Source organism: Protopterus annectens, chromosome 3.part1 (assembly GCF_019279795.1).
Source record: "Protopterus annectens isolate FY-2018-M chromosome 3.part1, PAN1.0, whole genome shotgun sequence".
NCBI classification, from domain to species: domain Eukaryota; kingdom Metazoa; phylum Chordata; order Ceratodontiformes; family Protopteridae; genus Protopterus; species Protopterus annectens.
In genome coordinates this window covers 247,835,108-247,853,746 of record NC_056732.1, presented here as the reverse complement: position 1 = coordinate 247,853,746, position 18,639 = coordinate 247,835,108, and the positions used below count along the sequence as shown (strand labels likewise).

Here is an 18,639-nt window from a genome sequence, read left to right as displayed (position 1 = left end):
TTATGAAAAAAAAGAAGTAACTTCTGACTGAGCAAGAGACCTACCAATCAGAGGAAATGCAGTCACTTTCAAGGCTACTTTGGTAGTAAGAATAAGGTTGGTCATTTGATTACTCACTTAAAGAGAGTCTGTTTAGAATGGCCACAGCATTAAGTGAAAAGGTGAACTTTAAACTACATTGTAGCTATTAAAATACCCACCACAGCCAACATGAAAGTCCATTCACTAGTTTAGGTTCTTTCTATGTTTGTGTTAAAAAGAGGATACATCATATCACAAATCAATACTCCCCCTATCTTACTTTCAAAGTAGGTCAGAAACTGCCAAAAATTACAATCTTCAGTTATCACTTTGCCTGTTGTCCTACCATAGCCAGGGCTGCAGTTTGCAAAAGTGCAGTTTTGTCTTGCACTTTTTCAAACACTCCATTTCAGCAGGTGGTGAGTGGTGGAAAATAATAGCCACAGATTCTTCATGCTCATCCTTTGAGAGGTTTGCCAGTGGAAACTGCTTGTTGTGTTGTCCAATAGTATTTTGTGGATGACCCTTACGTGCTGCCCCCATAGACCTGAGTGGGAAGTCTCATGGCCTTGTCAACTGGCAGTATTTCTGTTTTTTTTTTTTTTTTTTCCTTGTCTAGGGACTGAGATAATTTCCTCATGGTTTCCACAACTCCGTGGGATGAATTGTGATCTGTTTGGTATTTTGACCTGTCTTTATCCAAATAAGCATCTGCCTCTGAGGGAAAGTTGAAACTCAGAACAACTGATCTCTTATGGACTTATAGTTATACTGCACCTTATAACTGTACAAGGTTCTCCATCTCTTTGAAGCACTTCAAGGCTGGGAAGAATGCGGTATGCTTATTAAACAAGGCTGCACTGTAGTCTGGGGTGATTTCATATAACAGTTCCTTTGACCTGACAGTTCTGCCCCTAGTCTCTGGCCAACTTCAACATCTCCTCTCTATCCAAATGCACCATAAAGTGTTCAGGAAGGTTCAAAGATGGTCTCACATTAATGTTTTGGCCCTGTGTGATTAGCCAGATGGACACAATAAATGGTGGGTGGTTAATTCCTGCCTATTAAAGGTTGCAAGTTAATCACCCTTCTACATATTTTGGTAGTTCCAATTATTTTTTTAGATTATTATACCATGAGCAAGCAATTCTTGATGTCATCTATCTTAAATCTAGTTGGTTGTAACAGTCCATTAATACTTCAGTCTGCTGGAAGTGGATATCTAAGGTTTCCTTTACTCCATCAAGTCTTGATGATGCCTTTCTAAGTTTTAATGTATGACTGTCACTTCCACCTTCATCTCATCTCTTGTAGACCTGAGATGCTGTCCATCTTTACTTCCCATAGCACCCCCCCCTATTTGTCTTCATGTTATTAAAAGATGTGAGCTTTTCTTTAAAGTACAAAGTTACTTTCATTTAGGTTATAGTACACTCTACTATTGTTTTCACTCTAACACTTGTGAAATTTTGAGTGATGGTTTAAACACTAGAGACCTTTTTATTGATTTTAAAGAAGCCTTAGTTGTGGCCGTACAGATCACTCTAGCTAAGCAACTTCAACCTGTTAGGCAAGACCTCTTTTCTTTATTTAGAAACTACCCCTGTGAAAAGAACTGCAAACACAGGAATTTAGTCTGGCCCCTTAAAAGTAGGTACTTCCACTACCCAAGATTCTGTGTTATATCCCCTCCTCTTTTTCATATTAATGACTTCCCTGGCTGTCTGTTACTTTTTAATTTAAAATTTTATGCTGATTACTTAGCACTCCCTAAATCAGTTATACTTTACCTGCCACTTCAATCCTGTCTGTCTAGACTATCATTTGAGACACTGAAATTTGTGCACCCTTAAGATAATTCAGACAGATGTTGTCATTATTATTTTTGTACAGTCTATTCAGAATCAATTCTTCAAACTCTATTCAGTCAAAACTTAAATCCTGAGTAGTCAGAAGGAAAAAGGTTCCAAAATTTAATACATTTTAGTGAGTTTGGAGTTAGTAAGCAACATTACGGGGGAGCAACGGAACACCACACTGCATGGAAATTGTGTCAGGCTTCACCTCCTTTAAAATGACTATTGATCAACTGTCAACCTTTTAGTCTCCCATAAAATGGATTTTGATTAGTCCAACTGAATGGGTTTTGATTAGTCCATCTTCATTGAATTGTACCATTCATTCATTCTCCCACTGCTCATATAATCCCATTGAGGGTCACTTAAGAAGCATTGTCTCCTTTGGCCATCAATGGATGTAAGGCAGAAAATCTAACCTGTATTGGATGCCAGTCTGTCATGGAATGCACACACACACACACACACACACACACACACACACACACACACACACACACACACACACACACACACACACACACACACACACACACACACACACACACACACACCAGTATGGAACCTCTCAAGATCACCTTTGCATATCTTTGGACTGAAGGAAGAAATTAGATCATCCAGAGAATATCCACAAGCAACAAGGAAGGGCACTCAGACTCCAAACACAATACACCCTAGCCAAGACCCAAACAAAGGAAATGGAGCAATGATAAACACTGCTTCTCTTTACTGTATTACCATAGTCTTTAATTTTAAAAGCTTTACAAATATGAGTCTTTGGCTCATTCCCTCCTTGTATTATTCATTGTATAGTTACACACTCCATCCATCCAGTAAAGCAAAGTTCTAAACTCAGCTTCTGAAATCAGAACCCTCAGCTATCACTGAGAAACATTATTCTTCCAATCTTTATAGATGCCATATCCATAACCTTCCTTTGCAACATCCACTATTTGTCCCTTCAGATCTTTGTAAACAAAATCTGACAATTCATTTCCTCCCCTGTATATGTGAATTTGACAGTATATCCTTCTCTAAAGCTAATGCACTTGCTATTTCTGCAGCAGTCAGTCTTCTCTTTTCTCCTTCATTGCTAAGCTTCTTTTTTTCTATGTACAGTCCTACTGTTAAAAACCTTATTTGGTTCAGCTTTCATCAGCTATGGCTTCAAAATGATGAATAATAGGGCCATTACACCTTCATTTTCATATTTCCTTTTACCCTGTGTCGGTGTTTCACTAATATGGATCCAGCAATCTAGAAGGCTTTTCCACAATAATATCAGGATGCTAAATGTACTTAAGGTTTTCAATCATAACATTCTGTGCATCATAATCCACTTACTTCAGTTTAACACTCAGAGGTTGTCCCCTTACTTTGTTTTGCTGATTCAAAGATTTTACAATTTCTTTCCATATCATGCTATATAATTATATTCTCTGCCATCCCTCAGTTACTGAATTACTGGTGTGATAGTGTGTATCTACATTTGTTGCTTTTTCTACTGTCCTCTTTTGCTGTATTATTTGCAAAGACAGAATCATAAACTTTACTTTTTGAATCTAATCTACTGCTACATTTTGTTTTCTGCATCTTATCCAGTCATCCAACCATCCATCCATCCATCCATCCATCCATCCATCCATCCATCCATCCTTCCTTCCATCCATTTTAATGCACTTTATTCTTATTGGGATCACAAGTCTACCAGAGCCTATTCCAGCAGCTAGTGGGCACAGGGCACCGAAACCTCTAAGACCATTGGTCCATCACAGAATGTACATACTCATTCACTCACAAACTACTCACACATACACACACACACACACACACACACACACACACACACACACACACACACACACACACACACACACACACACACATACGCACACTCAAAAACTCCTATTGGACTCCTCACCATACTCGTGCCTGTAATGTGAGAGGAAACCAATGCACAAGGTAAAACAAAAACATGAAAACACAAGCCTTCATGAGCTATAATTTCACTGCTTTAGTGTAGATTAAGATCAGTGTTAACTTCTAATTTTACTGTCCAGTGTCTCTTACTGTTCGATGTTCAATACGTGTTTTTTATTCGGTAAAGTACTTTTAAAAATGTCAACACCTACATGGCTATAAGTGACCATTCTTTTATGTTTTGTATACATTACCTTTGTAGTCTTAAAGACTTTATCTAGTATGCTTGGACATACAATAACTTATTTAAACACTTATTTTAGCAGTTTGTACTTCTTCCTTGCACTTAGTCATGATTATGTGTGTTTATATTTATATATGTATGTATAGATATATATATATATATATATATATATAGAGAGAGAGACAGCAAGAGAGAGATAAAAACAGTGGGTAAAAATGTCGGACAAACAGTTCAGTAAAAACGGCAAGAAAAACCCAGCCAAGCTAGAGTTCTTACTGTGTGATACCTTAAACTTCCTGTGTTGGATGCCCATTAGATATATGCAAATGACCATAAACTGCAGAGGGTTTAAAGACCCTGTGTTTCTAAAGTACAGCCAAATAATCCACTTATGCTGTGATGTGCTGTGCTGATAAGGACAATAAAAAGGTTGGAACATGCAAGTCCACATCTAGTGGGGTTTGGCTTTATTGGGCTGAATATAACTATAAAGCCTTAAAATGTAAAAAAGTCATGAACATTCAGAGGTCATGAATCTGAAACATTTGATGTCCTTAAGGTGGCATTTACATATATGCCATGGTCCTCCATTACATGAGGTTTACGGTAACACACAGTGAAAATTCTAGTATGGCTGTTTTTCCTTGCAGTTTATATATATTATATATATATATATATATATATATATATATATATATATATATATATATATATATATATATGGGTCTATTTCTAAATTTCAAAGTTTCAAAACATCAAATTTCTTATGGTCAAGACCGTAAGGTTGAAGTTTTGAAACTCTGAAGCATTTAAATGGAGATCGCTGTACAGCATGGAATGGCATATTTACTGTTTTCCTCATTGTAGTGCGATCTCAGAGCTGGTATATTTAATTAGCAGGGGGTGTGGGGGTGTAGGGGGGCTTGCCTCCCCCTGCAAAAACATAAAATAATACATTTTTGTTTTTATTTTTATTTTTTTATTTACATTTCAAAGTTTCAAAACTTTGATCTTATGGTCTCGACCATAAGAAATTTGAAGTTTTGAAACTTTAAAATTTAGAAGTAGATATCATATGTGTTATTCACATTTGCTATATTAGAATGTATATTTTGCATTGTATGTGGCTTACATCGTACACACTTATTCTCTGCCTGCCTTTTTTTGCATTTGGCCAAGGCTGTGTCCATGAACACATTTACTTGAGCATTTATAAAGCAAAATAAATTAAATATACGTAAAAAAAGTATAACCAAGTGCTGCAAACCTACAAAATTAGAATTCGTATTCTTTTGCATAATATTTCATATTATACCATTTTTTCCAGAAAAATGCTATATCCCTAAAATATTTATAACATCCTGAAAAGTCCTATTTTTTCTTTGTTGGATTATTAATGCAGCAGTTGCTGTCAGTTTTTGTGTGCATGGATGCTTATGCAGTTGTTATGAAGTCATCTGTGTTACTTGAATAATACATGCGCTGTCATCCAAGGTGACATAGACTTTGACTAGTTTTCCCTGCAGACAGCAAAGGCTGAACACTGTACATCAACATGTCATGGTGTGGTTACCAGTTTTATATAGAACTCTGTAATTTTTTTATCTGATGACAGTTTACACTTTTGATCTTTGCACTGTGACATAACAATCAGTTCTAGAGGCTTATCTGGCAGTTGAATAATGATAATTGGTAGAATTGAATAAGCGGTAATCGTGTCTATAGATGGATGTTTTTTCAGTGTTTCTAGAAGTACTGTAAATAACAGAAAAAGATTAAGTGAGTCTTAAAATACAGGCAATAACAAGGAGGATGAAACATTCAGTCTCAGTGGAAATATGATTTGATTACTATAATGTTTGTTATAAATTCAGTTGTACTTCCATGAGATAAGCAATCTGCAAGGATAGTGTGGTTTGTTAAACTTAATTTATTATATTGAAACTTAACTGACATGTTGTGCTTTTTTTCCTAGATCAATTTTGTGTTCTTGTTCAATATTGTAAGAATTTTAATGACAAAATTAAGAGCCTCTACCACATCAGAAACCATACAGTACAGGTAAGAAGAATCAATATGCATTTGTACTTTATTTTCAGCTCTAAATGTTTACACTAAAAGAAGCTACTAAAAGGCCTTCATGTCTTCAGCAAAATGTTTGTTCTAATGCTGAATGTGACCCAGAATATAATTTGGGAACTTAAGGGATAGAGATATTAGAAAAGAAAGCTTGGCGGGTATTTTCAACTTAATGCAATTGAAGGAATTGATTAAAACTGCAGGTGAAAACCAAAAATACAATTTTGTTTTTAGTGTTACATTCCTGGGCAAGTTATGAGTCTAACATGCAAGACTGTTACTGTATGATTTCCTAGTTCTGACAAAAATCTCCAAATCATTCTTTGGGATCATCTGTTATTCCCTGGCAACTGAGAGATATAATTCCTCCAACATGTATTTTGTTTTGTTAGAGTTCTCCTCCTACTGGGCACCCCTGGTACAGTTTCCATTACAGACTCTTTGTGAGTGTCACAACAAGGTGATCAGACCATTTCAAGTGACTTCCCTCTACATATAAGAACAGTAGCTGTACTCAGAGATCCTTCTGGATTGGCTAGTTCCACAGCCTGTCAAAGAGTATGAGTTCAGCTGTGATACAAAGGAGTGTCATTTCTGCATGTTGTATCTGTGACCTTATCCATTCAGTTACTGCACACACCTGAACACCATCCCAGAGAAAGAGAGCACTGATGAGAGATAAACTTTGTGACCAAGGTCTAACTTCACCAGCATGGTCTGTTATGATACCTGCAGTACTACTGTCTCTCTACCCATCTGCTGCCAATCGCCTGATCCTGTCTATTATCATTCGAAAAGAAGACCACTAGAGACTTAAGGTCCTACACCTCAGGGATTTTCTCTGTTCCTCTGTAAGCAACTACCAGTCTTTAATGGGACATAACTAAGAACAGGATCACTTATTTTCAATTTTTTCATGAAACAATCAAGTATGTTTTATATTAGGAATGTCCAATTAATTGAGAAACATAGGATTTTTCATGGAGTTCTGCAGGACCACAATCTGTATTTCATTTAATATTTCCTACTTATAATGCTGTCTGTAGAACCATAGCTAAGTGTTTCTTCCTAAAAATGGACCAAAAAAAAATTAACAGAAAAGGTTCTTCTTTGTAAACTGTGGCAAACTACCTGCTGCTACAAATGCAACAAGTTACATTTTATCAAGTACCACAGAAAAAGCACTGAAACACTTCAGTCCTGACCACAATATTCATTTCCAAATGCTGTTACTGCATTGTAACATGCACAGAGCATTGAAGTCCTGCAGCTCTGACCTCAGTATTAATTTCCAAATGCTGGTACTGCAGTGTAACATGCAGTCCTTTAGCCCTGACCACAAATGCAGGACCGCTATTAATTTCTGAATGCTAGTATTTCACTACCACAGGTTTGTTATCTGCGATCATGCCCCATGACACCTTACTTCTGGGGTTGCAGTCCCTTTCAACCCAGCCAAGAATCTGATTTAATGTTGTATATGTATGTATATATAATTATAATTATAATTTTATATAAATATATATATATATATATATATATATATATATATATATATATATATATATATATATATATCTGTATTTAACAGTATCTATATTTATCTTTATATGATCCAAAGCAATCAACAGATTGGTCAGACTCCTTGGTGAATGGATAAACCAATAATATAATAGAAAACACAGAAAAACATCCAGAACTTAGAAAATAAATGCTGAAATCTTTTGAAGAATGGCAGTTTTCTTTTTCAAATATTTTGCCACAGCAATATTTCTTTTCCTACAGAAGGGGTAAAACATGGGACAATTTTTGTTCAAATATAAAAGGTGCAATTATAAATTGTGCTAGTCTTGTTGGTGAACTAGTGAATTGCTCTCCATGTGGGAATTGTACTTATTGCAAATCTGTAAATAAGGCAAAATATTTTACATGTGATAGGAATCATATATGTTATCACATGTACTACACAATGGGTCATTTATCAAGCACTGTGTTCCTGTGTGTCTTTTTATATTGAACAGATCAAAACTGCATGGAAAATAAGAATTTCTTTCCATTTAAGTGATTTACGTTATGGTGGAGATAGGAGTGTTTTATATAAGCACACCTTAAAACAGCAGTTCATAGTTTGGTTCATATTTGTTGGTATTGATATAATTTAGTAGACTACAGCAATAGATCACAATGGAAAAAAACTTCTGGACAAGAAGGAATGCCAATGGATTATTAATTTAGGTGCTCCTTGATTTTAATTTTGTCCTGTTGTTTATGAATTTTTTGTGATTAAATACTTAAAATATTTATATGTATAATTTTCTTTCTTGTCGACTTGATGGCACTGTTCATTTACATGATAATGTTATTATATGCATAGTATTTGGAAAACTTTTCTATATATTTGTTAATTTAATTCTTAAGTTGATGTATAATTTTCTATTAAGTTTAATATTTGTTAATTAATTTTTTGGTATTATTATTATTATTATTATTATTGTGATTTACTTAAGTGATTTGTTTTCTTTTTCTTTGATGTTAATATCCCCATATCCACCCTAATCAACCCCACCTCCCTCATTTCATCCAGCTGAACTCATCATTGCTAATTGTAAACTTAACAAGTACAAAACCCTTACAATAGTTGCTATCTATATACCCCCTGGAGACAACATACCCTTACTAGAACTTATTCTTCATTGGTTCACTAACAATATACCTATTAAAGCTATCATTCTTAGAGACATTAATATCTATTGGCTTGCTGTATCATGTAACCCCTCTACCACCAGCATATACCTCTACGGTTACACCCAGTTTATCTCTTCAAGGATTTTAGAGAGGGGCGATATTATGGCAATACGGCAATAGTTAGAAAGTTCAACCAAGTTTCCACCTTTATGATATGTATGGTGTGGAATTTCTTCCAAAGAGTTAGAAAAGTAGATTCAGAGACTGGGCGGTTAATGAGAATGGAGACTGTGTATGGTATGGAGCTGGAGGCAGCCTTTAGGAACAGAGATGGTAGACAGTGTATAATTAGTTTCTGGATGCCTGTTTTGCAGCGAATGTGTGAATCAATAGGTTGGGGAGATGGAACGAGCTGGAAGTAATTCTACTTTTACTGATCATTGTCTTTATTAATGCCCTTTAATAAACAGAAGGAGACCCAGGTAAGACAAACAGCCAGGTAGATGTACAGCGAGATCGTTTATCTTATTCTTTGAAACAGATAGAGCAAAGCTGAGGTTTTAACGACCAATTACAGAACATACAATTAAGCTGTCTGTTTGTGATACATTTCCTACATATTTCAAGCTAGACTGTGGTAATTAAAATACGCTAATCATTACTCAGTTTGGGGCACCAGAAACCACTTCAGGTGCACACCAGACACAGCATTGTGACTTTTTTGGCTGGAATGTGAGCAACTGAGGAAAGTGAATACAAAGACAGTGTCACAATTTCCTTATGAAGAAATACTATACTGCTGACAGTTCTTTTCCCCATCCTTCAGTTTAAATATGTGCCCATGGATTTGTGGTGGATCCAAGTTTATGAGACGCTATTAAGCAGGAGTCTTTCACCGCTTTAGGAATTTCTTTTTTATCTGTAATTGTCAGTAACATAAGGCATAATAGAGATGTCGGGCTTAGAGATTAATTAAAATGAAACTTAAATTTCAGGTTACTAGGAACACCAGTAAATTGCTACTTAACAAGTGCATGGGAGGGTGGCCTAATGGTTACAGTGTTTGTCTTACAAACACACACAGGGTGGTTCAAGTCTCCCAAGGGGGAAATTGGCTTTAGCTTTAAATGGCTCATAAGGGCAGTTAGTCTAGTATGAACCTGTTTCTAATTAACATAATTCCATATTTTTGAATATATATGTGCATGCATGTATTTAGTTGTATATTATTTGCTGTGCTTTTAAACAAGTAGTTATCCCCTTAGATGTTGCCCTTACCAGTATTATTTCATGCCTGCACACTACTGACAAGATTGGTAACACTAAGTAAATGGTTATGTGTGTGTGTGTGTGTGTGTGTGTGTGTGTGTGTGTGTGTGTGTGTGTGTGTGTGTGTGTGTGTGTGTGTGTGTTTGTTTCTCTCTATGTGTAAATGTGTGTGTGTGTGTGTGTGTGTGTGTGTGTGTGTGTGTGTGTGTGTGTGTATATATATATTATGATCCTATGATAAATGCTTGATTTTGAGTTGCCATCTTAGGTTCTATAAAAATATGAATAGCTCAGAACTTGCTTCTATATCCATGGTGAAAACTTAAGTTCTTGAAGTCTCTTGACAATACTTTCATTTATCACTAAAATTTCTGGAACAAAAGGAAAACTAGACCACAAATCAACCATTTTAGTGTTTCATTTCCAAATATGCACTTTATGCACGCTGCAGGGTGGGGAGGGTGCCTTAGGAAAACCTGGATTCAGCAAGAGAACCAAGAATCGAAAAAGTTTGGGAACCACTGGTCTAGTCCATACCACCACTTACCTTCCTTCGTAGTTTTCTTGGTTATTAGTATCTTACATTTCTAGTCTAGTAGCATTTTTATTTATTTATACATTTATTTTTTTTAATTTCTGTCTCCAGAAATAGTATGAACAATGATTTGAAACTTTCAGCACATTTTTTTCATACTGTTTTTGTATGAAATTAGAATATTATGCTAAAAGTAAATGTCACAGTGCAGTGTAAATACCCTACTCAGAGCCATAACTTCCCTATTTGGCTCCCAGTGCTGTCACCTGATCTGACCTAATCTGGCACACCTCAACTCAAGATAAAGATCCAAGAAAAAACAAAAGGTGCATTTCCAGTTCTGGTGCTCATCCATGACAGAAATGTCATACCAGCATTTATTTCTGAATGTAGGTACTGCACTAGATGGATTTGCCCTTGTTCATTGTCAGCTGATTTTTCAAAGTCAACCAAATTAAGTAGGCAGGACCTGCCCTTGATAAATCTTAATTCGGTTGTGTCAAGACTCTACAGGTTGCCTATACTATTTATTAGTTTTGTAATCATCCTTTCCATACCGTTAAACATGAGACTGGCCAGGCATATGGGTCTGTAATTACCCAAGTCCATTGAAGCCACTCTTTAGAGCAAGGGAATGTTGTTGCTCTCCATGTATCTAGCACAAAGCCTGTTTTGAGGCTAACATTCTGTAGTGGATCAGACATGTTATGCTTCAGATTTACTAGGAGGCTGCCCAATATGTTGTCTGGACACCTAGACATAGTGCTCTTGGCCTAGATAATGCCTTGAGAACTTGATCTTGAGAGATTGCAGGTGCAGATATTTGCTCTGAGAATATTGTGGGGGTGAAGTTTCAGCTAAATTTGTCGCTAGCAGATTGGCTATGACCTCATGGTCTGAGCATGTGTTATTTGCTATTGTCTTTGTACAGTGCTTGGCACTGATTTTGACATTTCTAACATAGTTAAGGATGACTTTGTGATTATCTTTTGCTTGGGTGTCTGTTTCTTTCTTTTTTTTTTTTTTTTTCTTGTTTTTAACAAGAAACATCTTTATTAAATTATCATGTATGACATAGGCAATCTTGCATTTATATAAATGAAAATAAACCACAGCAACACAATCTCAATTGCAAACATTATACATTACAAACCATGCTGACAGAACTGTAGTTGCAAACATTATACATCACTTATAATATATCCAGTCATTTGCAATCAATCATGACATAGCTCATTTAATTCCTGCTTGGGTGGCTGTTTTTACCTCATGTCTGACTTTAGTTGATTTGATCAGGAACCAAAGTTCCTTATTTTGCTTAACAAGAGCATTTTTTTTTTTGAGATTTAGATTTATTTCTGCATGCAATGATTTTTTTCTTTTATTATGGAGCCTGTTTATATTAGGGGTTACACCATAAACCCTTATGGTGTTACCCCAACAGAAACAGGGTATGGTGTAACCCTAATATAAATAGGGTTACACCATAAGGATTTATTTTTGAATCTGGTATTATATTTGTTTCTGAAGAGGACAGATGCATCTTTGTGACTATTTACACATGTATAGAATTTGGTCATAAAGGTTTCCAGATCATAAGCAGTGTGATCATAAAAGGGGAAGGGCTTTCAAATTTAGCCAAATCCTTACTCAGTTTTTCTAGATTAGCCTTATAGGATCATAGGATCATAGGAAGTTACTAGGCTAATGGCCCTAGGGCCCTTGCAAGTCTAACCAAGTTCTACCCTTGTTTCCACGATCAGTTCCTATTGCCCCTGTCCAAGAGGGACACAGGTAAAATCCCTGGGGTGAATTTATGGTTACCCATCCAATAATTCAGACTGCGTTTGAAGAGGATCAAGGCGGTGCTCTGTCTGACATGAAGTGGGAGTCTGTTCCAAAGGTGTGGTAACACAGAGACAAATCTGTCCCTACAACAGGTTCAGTTAATGTTATAATACTGGGTTAAGGTCTTTAGAGTGACTAATCCATGTATCATTTGACTTGCGGTTATGCAGCATTTCCAACAAGCATGGTCAGAGATTACCTCTGAGTAGTCTGCATGAAACAGAATAAAGTGACAGTGATTTCAGCTGATCCACATAGGACAGATGCTGAAGACCTTGAATTTTCCTTGTGAGAAACCTTTGTGGTCTCTCCAGTTGCTGCAGGTGTTTGGAAAGGTATATACTAAATGCGACATTATATTCAGTTATTGACCTGATGAGGGAAGAGTACCAGGAGGTTATAACTTCTTTTTTTCTGGAGGCAGTACCCTTACTTATGAGATGAACAATATAGAATGCCCTTCTTCCACTGTGGAGACATGGTGATCAAAGGTAAGGTTGCTGTCAACTTGTATGCCCAGGTCTCTCACCACTGAGTGTGTACTTAGGGTGATGCTGTTGGTGTGGTAGTTAGCAGGAACCTCACTTTTACCAAAAGGAATGATAATACAATTTTGCATTGAGTTTAAGGCCATGACTTTGGCACCAATCATCTGTTTGTGTAAGACCCTGTTGTAGGATGTTGACATTGTTTGGAGATTCAATGACCGCTCCCAGTTTGCAGTCATCAGCAAACTTTGTCAGCCACAGACCATTAGTTTTTGCTTGTACATTGGAGAAATAGATTCCAAACAGTAGAGGTCCCAGGACTGATTCCTGTGAAACACCACTGGTTATGGGTCTGCTGTTGAGGTGGATTCCCCTAATTTGACTGTATGAGTTCTATTAGTGAGCCAGTTAGTGACCAACCTAATGATGTAAGGGGTGATACCTATCTGGGTGAGTTTTTCAATGATGCTTGAATGGAGGATAGTGTCAAAAGCCTTGACTAAGTCTAGGAAGGCTGTATACACAGATTTTCCCTTGTCAGGTGCCTTGGTGACTGCCTCAAAGAAGTCTACCAGGTTTAACAGGCATGATCTCTCTTTGACAAATCCAAACTGAGTAGGATGAAGTGTTTGGAGACTACCTGTATCTTTGCTGATAAGGTTCATGATGATTTACTCCACGGCCTTGCAGATAGGGCTAGTCAGGCTAATAGGTGTATAGCTCCTGGATTCAGTGAAAACACCACCTTTGTACAAGGGGATAATTGTGGCCATTTTCCATTCAGATGGGATGAAACCAGTGCTTAGACTATGATTAAAAAGAGTACCCAGTGGTATTGCTAATTCTTGTTGGAGCCCATGAAGGATGAAGCCTGGAATGTTATCAGGTCCCATAGATGCTGTGTTTTTGGCCTTAGAGAGGGTGTTTATGACCTGCTGTTTAGAGATAAAAGGCAGAGGACAGGTGGTAGAAGTGTGATGGGTACATGCAGTGGGGACAGGGGGGGGGGTGAAGTTTTCATAGAACCTGTCGGCTAACAGGTTAGCTATGTCCACAGGTTTAGTACATGTGGTATCATTAACTACCAGTTCAGTACAAATCTGGGCCTTTCTTTGGTTTATAAATACCAAGGTACTGGAGGATGCATCAGGCATCAGACTTGATGTGAATGTGACTGACTTGTGGTCTGATTCAAAGTGGGGAGCAGAGATGCCCATATTGGTAAGGACCAAGTCCAGGATTTTATCATCTCTGGTCGGATACAAACTAACTACTCAAGCAAGTTTGTATTGTTGAAGTATATAAATCTCTGGGCATACATTTATGAGGATTTATAAGTCTCCCAGTTAAAGATGGGGTACTTTGAAGTTTTCTAGAACAGTGTTTGGCTTAATACATAGTTACTCACATACTGATAAGAGGTATGGGCCAAGGGAGACATAGAGGGGGTCCAGTAGTTTGCTGTGATGTGATAAGGGGTTTTATTATCTATACATACATATATATATATATATATATATATATATATATATATATATATATATATATATATATACAGAGAGAGAGAGAGAGAGATGGCTATGATGTACATACTTGAGAAAAATGAAATGGAGTGCCAGATTCACTTATAAATTTATCTGCACCCAGGACTGAACACAAACTGCACCATCACATCTGTATTTGAACTTCAAAAACTGGACCATAATAGTTTTTATTTAACAGTTAGATGCATTTTTCTTTAATATCCTTCATTGCATGCATAAACTACTGTATTTTTAACAGGGATTATATTCACATAGGTTAACAACTGCTATAGGACCAGGATGAAAAAAAAATTAGGTAAGTTAACATCACAGATTTTGAAGTACTTGTTAGTCTACATGTAACAATAATAAGCAGATATTTTAAAACTTCCAACCAGTAATTTATACAAGGATTTATTAGTAGTTTACATACACTCATTGTTTAGTGTTACTAAAATCTGTTGCTTGTTTTTTTTCTGATTTTGATGTCAACTTTTTCATGTACACACACTTATTATTTAGTGGAGTTAACCATATGAATGCACCTTATGTCATTGTACTGTTTTTACTGATCTGATGAAGTCCCGCCTGGTGAACAGGTAGATAGGGGTTCCCACTTCCCTGGTTAGTAATGCGTGCTAACACTATCCCTAACACTGCCCTTTTCCCAAGACCTAGCCCTACACCTTACCTTCATAAAAACCTTCTCCTAACACTACTACTACACAAGACACACTTGAACACACAAATGTTCTCAAAGACACACAAACAACACTATATCTATCCCTAACTTAAGTCTGACCCTAACCATAAAATACATAAACTCACATACAAGCATACAATATCTGTCCATCACTCATCCCCGACCCTAACACTAAATCACATACACACGTAGACACTCACAAACAGACTCACCCATCCAACCCCACTTCATTGTCTCAAAATTACACACCATCAACATTTCCACTGCTATCTGTACTGTTGACATTAAATCACAGACCCTGCATTTGTCAAAGAAATGCCATTCGATAAAATGCAGAGGAATCAGCAAAACAATATAAAAGTGTGTGTTTGTGTGTGTGTGTGTGTGTGTGTGTGTGTGTGTGTGTGTGTGTGTGTGTGTGTGTGTGTGTGTTGCAATGATTGTAGTGAGCTTCAAGGGATCCTGCCCACCACCTGTATAAAACATGTTTTTCATTTTTTTATATTTGCTTTCATTGAAGTGAGTACTGATCTTTTGTGATTAAAATGATGTGCTTCACAGATGTGGATGTCCGATGTGAAGTCATATACCAATATATGCATGCACATATAGATATAAACATGTATGAATGCATACTTTATATATATGTATGTATATATATATATATATATATATATATATATATATATATATATATATATATATGAATATATTCATATATATAATGTCATACATTTTATATATGAATATATACATTATGTATATGTATAAACACACACGCTCTCAGACACAAGCACCCACACACACACACACACACACACACACACACACACACACACACACACACACACACACACACACACACACACACACACACACACACACACACACACACACACACACACACACACACACATAATGCATATTGAAATGTTTATTGCAGAATACTGAATTAATGTCAAAGTCAAACTAAGGTCAAAGTAAACTTTATTGCATTTAGAACTACACATTTGTAGCCTAAACAAAATGTCATGTATTAGCTAATTGCTTGAGATTACAAAGGAAAGTGAAACAACACATACAAGTAGAGGAATAAACATAACTAACAAATACAGTACTACTCCCAATACATGCAAGAAAGAGCAGAGACATTTAATAACACTCATATATGAAAAGAATACCCTTCCCTGAGTTAAATTAACTACCTTATTTAAAGTAATATTTCACTTTAGTGAGTTAAATATAACTGACTATGGATGTAATAAATGAATATTGCCCTTACTTGGAATATATGTACATATATATTGCACAAATAAATAAAAATTGACTTATTATGTGTCCAGACCCCTGGGACTAGTGCCCAAGTTCAGAAGTCTAATTACTGTAGGGTAGAAACTATTACTGTATCTTGTAGTCCTGCAGCAGATGTTGCAATATCTCCTGCCCGATGCTGGATGCTTAAACAGTCCATGCGCAGGATGTGTGCTGTCCTGTATTATTTTGGTGGCCTTTTGGATGGTTATTGCAGAATAAAGATGCTGAATCAATGGAAGACTAGAACCTGTTACCTTCTATGCAGCCTTCACCACTCTTTGTAGTGACTTCCTTTCTGTAACTATGCAGCTTCCAAACCACACTGTGAAGTTGCAGGTGAGGATGCTCTCTATTGCACCTCTATAGAAGGTAGAGAGAATATGAGGAGAAAACTTAGCCTTTTTCAGCCTTCTTAAAAAGTGGAGGCATTGGTGCACTTTATTGAACAGTTGGTTAGTGTTTCCCAATCATGATAGATCCTCTGATATATGTACACCCAGGAACTTTGTACTCTTAACCCTCTCCACACACTCACCATTGATCCTGAGCACTGGGTTGTTTGTTCTCCTTTTCCTGAAGTCAGTGATAATCTCTTTGATCTTGCTTACATTCAGATCAAGGTTGTTCCCCTCACACCAACTGATCAGTGATGCCACCTCCTCTCTGTATGCCCTTTCATCCTCCTTTGTAATGAGTCCCACAACTGTAGTGTCATCAGCAAACTTGATGATATGGTTGACTTGTGCTTAGCATAGCAGTTGTGGGTCAAGTTGGTGAATAACAGTACGCTGAGAATAGATCCCAGTGGAAACCCGGTGTTAACTGTGATGCAGTTTGATGTGCTGTTACCCAAATACGCCCTCTGTGGTCTCTCAATCAGGAAATCCAGGATCTAGTTACAGAGATGTTTACTGATTCCTAATTTAAGTGAATATGGTCAATATGTATGATATACATTAAATCACGATAGGTATATGCATATTTACAGGAAATTTAGAATTGTGGAATATTCCAAAAGGATGGTGGAAGTAATCAAAATACTAATATAAATTATTGTTAATGTTACACTGCACCTTAAGGGCATGTATAACCCCACAATCTTGCACACTAGTTAGGGGAATTTTGCCCTTCCATAATGCTGTGCAGTCATGCAGTTGGTATTGATCAGTAAGGTGGGATGCCTCAAACATGCCAAGGGGCTCTAACCCTACAAACACAATTGCAAAAACAAAGATAGCTGGTAATTATAGTAAAGTTTATGCAAGTTTGTTACATTATGAGCATATACCAGATAGGGAAATTTATTCCTTTCCCAGTGTAATGTTGTTCTGGATTTGGTATGTATAAGTAAGAGCTGTAGGCAGCTGTCCTCCTGCAAAATCAGTTAGTCTTTATTAGATTTCATTATTTTTTTCAGTAGTTTATTTTATTTATTTTTAACTATAGTTGTGATTTGCATAGTTTGGGCATAATGCATATGTGCATAGATGTGTACGCACAGATACACACAGAAACACATAAAAGCAGACACACACACACACGCACACAGACACACACACACACACACACACACACACACACACACACACACACACACACACACACACACACACACACACACACACACAGATGAGCATTTATCCTTGGTCTTGTAGCCCAAACTAGAAAAGCAGCTGATGTTATTTTATTTCAGAGAACTTGGCCACTTACTGCAGCATATGTAGAATATTTACTACATAATACCAGTCTTCATATTGTACCAGCAGTGGGTGGTGTATGTCCATGGTATCTATGCCAGCAGGCAGAGAAAAATTACTGCCATCAGGTATAGTATGCAAATAAAGAACATGACCTTACTTTAGCAATAATATTATAAACAAGCATGGAACAATGAGGCTGAGGGTGCTCAAGTATTCTATATAGACAATCAAATGATGGAAGTGATATGGTATTAAAATGAGTAATAAGAGGAAAGGTTACCGGAGAAAGCAAGCAATTTACTGACGTGGGAGTGTGATGAATGAACAACATGTATTTCTCTGTTATAATAACTTCTGTAACTTTGTTTATTACTGTGCCCACAATATTAGCAGAAAAAGTGAAACAAGAAGGGAAAATGGGGAGAATAATCTAAATAAAGCAGAAACAAAAGAA

The 18,639-nt window shown here is 36.6% G+C and overlaps 1 protein-coding gene across 4 annotated transcripts in view; it reads left to right on the top strand.

Moving 5' to 3' along the window:
• The window catches only part of LOC122798078 (corticotropin-releasing factor receptor 2), a 1,424,487-nt gene that overhangs the window by 1,085,435 nt on the left and 320,413 nt on the right, over positions 1 to 18,639 (top strand). For all 4 annotated transcript variants that reach the window (XM_044066741.1, XM_044066740.1, XM_044066742.1 and 1 more), the window contains one exon: positions 6,017 to 6,102. In XM_044066741.1, the coding sequence (XP_043922676.1) occupies positions 6,017 to 6,102 (86 nt within the window). The remainder of the gene's footprint in view (positions 1 to 6,016; positions 6,103 to 18,639) is intronic.